The sequence below is a fragment of the Halyomorpha halys genome, unplaced genomic scaffold (assembly GCF_000696795.3).
Source record: "Halyomorpha halys isolate HHAL.00 unplaced genomic scaffold, Hhal_1.1 Scaffold283.1, whole genome shotgun sequence".
Classification (NCBI taxonomy): domain Eukaryota; kingdom Metazoa; phylum Arthropoda; class Insecta; order Hemiptera; family Pentatomidae; genus Halyomorpha; species Halyomorpha halys.
In genome coordinates this window covers 542,734-547,116 of record NW_027113072.1, presented here as the reverse complement: position 1 = coordinate 547,116, position 4,383 = coordinate 542,734, and the positions used below count along the sequence as shown (strand labels likewise).

The following is a 4,383-nucleotide window of genomic DNA, read 5'->3' as shown; positions in this document are numbered from 1 at the left end:
CTTTCTTTCTTTTTTCTTTTATTTTTTTTTTGCTCTCTCTCTCTCTCTACATCTCATTCGCTGGTTGTAAAAATACTTTTACAGTTGTGAATAAACTTAATAAAGTAAAAAAAAAAAAAAAAAATTTCACTTTGGGGTTTTTTTGTTGTTTTTTTGGGCCAAGAAAACTTATCATGAAAGAATAATATGACTTACAGCTGATAACCTATGTGGAAGCTAAAAAAAAAAAAAAAGACTATTATTCAAGAATTCAGAATGTTTAATTCGTTTCTACTTATTTCTGATTTTATATATACATATCTTCTATATATAGATATTCGGCTTATCTACGTTCTTACGTACCTACGTAAAAAAAAAAAACAATAATTATTTAATGGGCCAAAAAACTCACGTCCTGGAGAAATAAAAATACATGGACAATTATTAACAATATTTATTAATTCAAAGTAGCTTCAGATAAAGACAGATTTACTATTCACTATGAACGACAAAAAATGGCTTCGAGATCGACTTGTTGGCAACCCCTATATGGCCACTATATCATTCGAATACGTGCAATCTTAAACTTATCTTCTATAATTTATGATTATCTTTAAATACGTTCTTTAATTAATTTACGTAATATTGCTGTAATTATCCCTTTTTCTCAAGGTTCGATTACATATCATTTTTCTCGTGCTTACTTTCAATTTATGTTCTCATTGGATTTGAATAAAAAAAAGGTTAAATATTCAAATAAGATTCGACTGTTTAAATTGTATTCAGTTATTGATATTCAAATTTAAATATTTCCCACACCTTTGTGCACGTTGCAGTGATGTATGCTTTAGCTCAACCTGTCCAAAAAATAAATAAAATAAGACACTTGTCAAAGGTCCAAATTGCAACAGTGACTACTTAGCTAACTATAGAAAATGGCAAACATTTTGTTATAAAGGCGCCGGTTACGATCCAGCAAAATGGATTCAATCACCTACTTGATACCATACAATACCTATACCTATACTTATACTGCATTGTTGGGTATTTATGCTCATTTATTCAGCAAAAGCGGCCATTCAAATTTGAATTTGATCCAAAAATTATTATTTGTGTTCTGTTTTTTTACTTTTTTCTTAGCTATAATATATAAAAGGACGTGACAACCGTGCGGGTTGTTGTCTAGGTTCCAGAGTGCTCGGCTCGGAACGTTGTGGGTTCGATTCCCACGTGGGGCAGTTAATATTTATTTTTCGGCGACTATATTTAGTTTTTCAAAAATGAATTTTGTCTCTCCGAAAAAACTTTCCGTCGTCCATCATAAACCAAATTGTCCAAAATTCTCCTTTTTCTCTTCCTTTCCTTTTGCTAAGAATAGAGTACGTAAATACGGTGATTATTTAACGGTTAATCTTCGTTGAACTTAATGGCGATCTAATACTACTTGGTTATAGAGAACTCAATGAAGAGTTTGAAGTCCGTTCTGTATCGACATCATGATTGCATAATCCAAACTGAAAATCGTCAGAGTGACCAATCGATCTGGTCAAATGGTTGTTATGCTCGTATGTGGAAAGCATTCGTATTAAAGTTCTATGTGTTCTCGAAAAGCGTAGCCACTGCTTGGTTCGAGTCGGCTTTTCAGTTAGTTGAAAATCCAGCATTTCCCTGGAGCCTATCCCATTCTTACTACCTCCACCTTCATACCTTCGAGTTTCCACACACACGAGTGAATGGAATGTGCGCATCTGCTCGGCCTGTCGACTTGCTCGTATGTGCCGAGAATTAGGGTGGTACCGTATCTGATTCGTACATTTTCTCATAAACAGTAAATTTTTAATCTTCCAACATTATGTTGGTTCTGAAACCACTTACATTTTAAGATTGGTTTATATTACTTGTGAGAATTTTAAACTCGAATTTGGTTCTATCAGTTATCTCAGTAAATTTCGTTTCTCAAAATGCATTGCTGCTTGGAGCCGCGAAAGGGATCTATAGTACTTTATTTATTATGTTAATATTAGTAGAATTATTATTTTAAAACCTTCTGAATTGGTTCTCTTTCAGATACTACGTTTACTCATAATGAATACTGCCTTTGATAGTTACATTTAATATGATGTTCCATTGTGTTGCAGACCCGAGGACCGCTGATTGGCCGATGATGTCCTCGCCCTGGCCGACACTTGCCGTGTGCCTCTGCTACGCCTATTTCTCAAGGGTTGCAGGGCCTGCCATCATGGCCAATAGGAAGCCCTTCAAGCTCAGGAACCTTCTAGTCGTATACAATTTGGCGCAGACGCTTTTCTCTGCCTGGATATTTTATGAAGTGAGTCTGCTCATCATTTATCAGTAGGGTTGTTCTTTAAAATGTTTATAGTCTAGATCTGGTTGTTGGATACAAGTCAAGTAAAGTATTAGGTTTTTTTTTTTTTTTTTAAGTACAACTATCTGATCGTGTAGTTTTTGTGAATGGCTACATATTGCTAACCAAATGTTTCCAACAAACTTTTAAGGTGTCGTAACATATTTTAAGTAATTTTTTGGGTGGTTTTCTCCATGGAAGCCGGGTTTCCTTCCTCATATTTCATTCTCAATTAAAATGAAACCTCTGCAGAAAGTTCTTTCTGTACCGTGAGTACAAAATATCAAGTACAAAATAAGGGAGAAAAAAAAACATACAAACAAGTGAAATGATATTACCGGAAAGCTTAGAAGCTATGAATTTGTAATAAAAATTTCCGCAAATGCTTTATTATTTTAATTATTTATTGTATTCGTGAATAAAAATTAATAAGATATCTAATGTCCACCTGCACGACCTTCCCTACCGATTTTTTTTTTTCCGATCCCTCTAAAACAGAAATAAAAGTGAAGTAATAAGTGCATTACTGTGAAAAGAAAAGTAATTTGTGTTGGATCTTACCTTTTACTACCTATGGTATTTTAAGGTTACCTGTTATGAGATATCCATTCTGAAAGGGTGCTATTTTAAATCCGGAGGTGAGGGACCTCCTCGTGTTGTCTACCGATTTGGGCGTGAATAGCAACACATATAGTTTTTACTATATCTTCACTACTATTGGTCAAATTAAGATATTTCAGGTCACTTAATCTATAAAATGAGCACTTTAAATTTTCCAGGAGTTGTATAGTTTTCAGTTATTACAAAACGATTCTAGAAAAGTGAACGGTTCCCTCTGAACCTACCTGAATAGTTTTAAAAACATGGGTAAAAGACAAATACGCAATCTAATTGTTTATAATTAGATGTTTTAAGATAATTTTGTGTGATTGTATGAAAATAAAGTTGTTTTTTTCATAAGTTTTGTCTTGATTTTTTCACGAAATTTATTCCATAAACTTTTAGAGCTATAAGAAGAAAAGCCTTTTTTACATCTATTGTTTTTGTATAGTGCTTTTGATATAATTATTTAATAAATATTTTTCCCTTATTTTCATAATTGACCGAAATTTTGGAAGGTAATGACGGGTATCGAAGATAACCCTATTATCTGCATCATGCTGATTTGAAAATATCGTTCTGTAGTCTATTAAAAAAGCCGTGACACGTAAGAACCTCAAATGTTAAAGGGGATGTGAATATTTTTATTTTGGTATATTACAAAGGTTCCTTATTAATAATAATTGTCCGAAAATGAAAAAAAAAGTTATGCCGTATCGCATTATGAATTTCTTAGTTTCCTATTAAATTTTCCATACTTCCATTCGGTTTTTTCTAATTCCTGGTTTGACATCAGTAAATAAATCCTTTTTCTAAGGTCTCCCCTGTTTTCCCGATCAGAAGTTCATAACTTAATAAATTTATGTTTAAATAGTTATATAAGTCTGTTTACCAATCATGACCACATGCATGTAATCTCAGCAATAATGGTTTTAAGATCTATACAGCTCAAAACTGCAATATCTCGAAATATATTTTTTTACATATATTTTATGACATATGTTTTACTGTCTAGATCTCACCCTTAATGATAAGATTACATGTATTTCTCAAAATAACCGTTTTATGGGATGTTACGTTGTTGAACTGGGACAGGGGCATGTATGTATTACTTATTAATCATAAATCAGCTTAATGGGATAGTATCCACACATTGGCACATGTCTATTTGCATATCCAAGGTTAAGAACACCTTAAACTGGCCTTTGTACAAACTACTTCTGTTAATTCCGACCTAAGGAAGTTGTCAATTTGCGGAATTCGGGTCACCGTAATTTGGTCTATCCCGTGCGAATTTCCATTTTAAAAACAGGGCGTATTATCCATGAATGGTGAAGTTATCTCATACTCTAGAGGATTTGATGTACATTACGCAAGAAACGCTCATGGCCAACTTGTTAAACCGGATTGGAGAACTGAAAGATCATTTCCTCAATATT

At 33.1% G+C, this 4,383-nt stretch overlaps 1 protein-coding gene across 1 annotated transcript in view; it reads left to right on the top strand.

Annotated features, from left to right (window-relative positions):
- LOC106680718 (very long chain fatty acid elongase AAEL008004) overlaps nt 1-4,383 on the top strand; it is an 80,707-nt gene that overhangs the window by 36,193 nt on the left and 40,131 nt on the right. Inside the window, exon 3 of the mRNA XM_014420606.3 lies at nt 2,118-2,308. Coding sequence (XP_014276092.1) covers nt 2,118-2,308 — 191 coding nt within the window. The remainder of the gene's footprint in view (nt 1-2,117; nt 2,309-4,383) is intronic.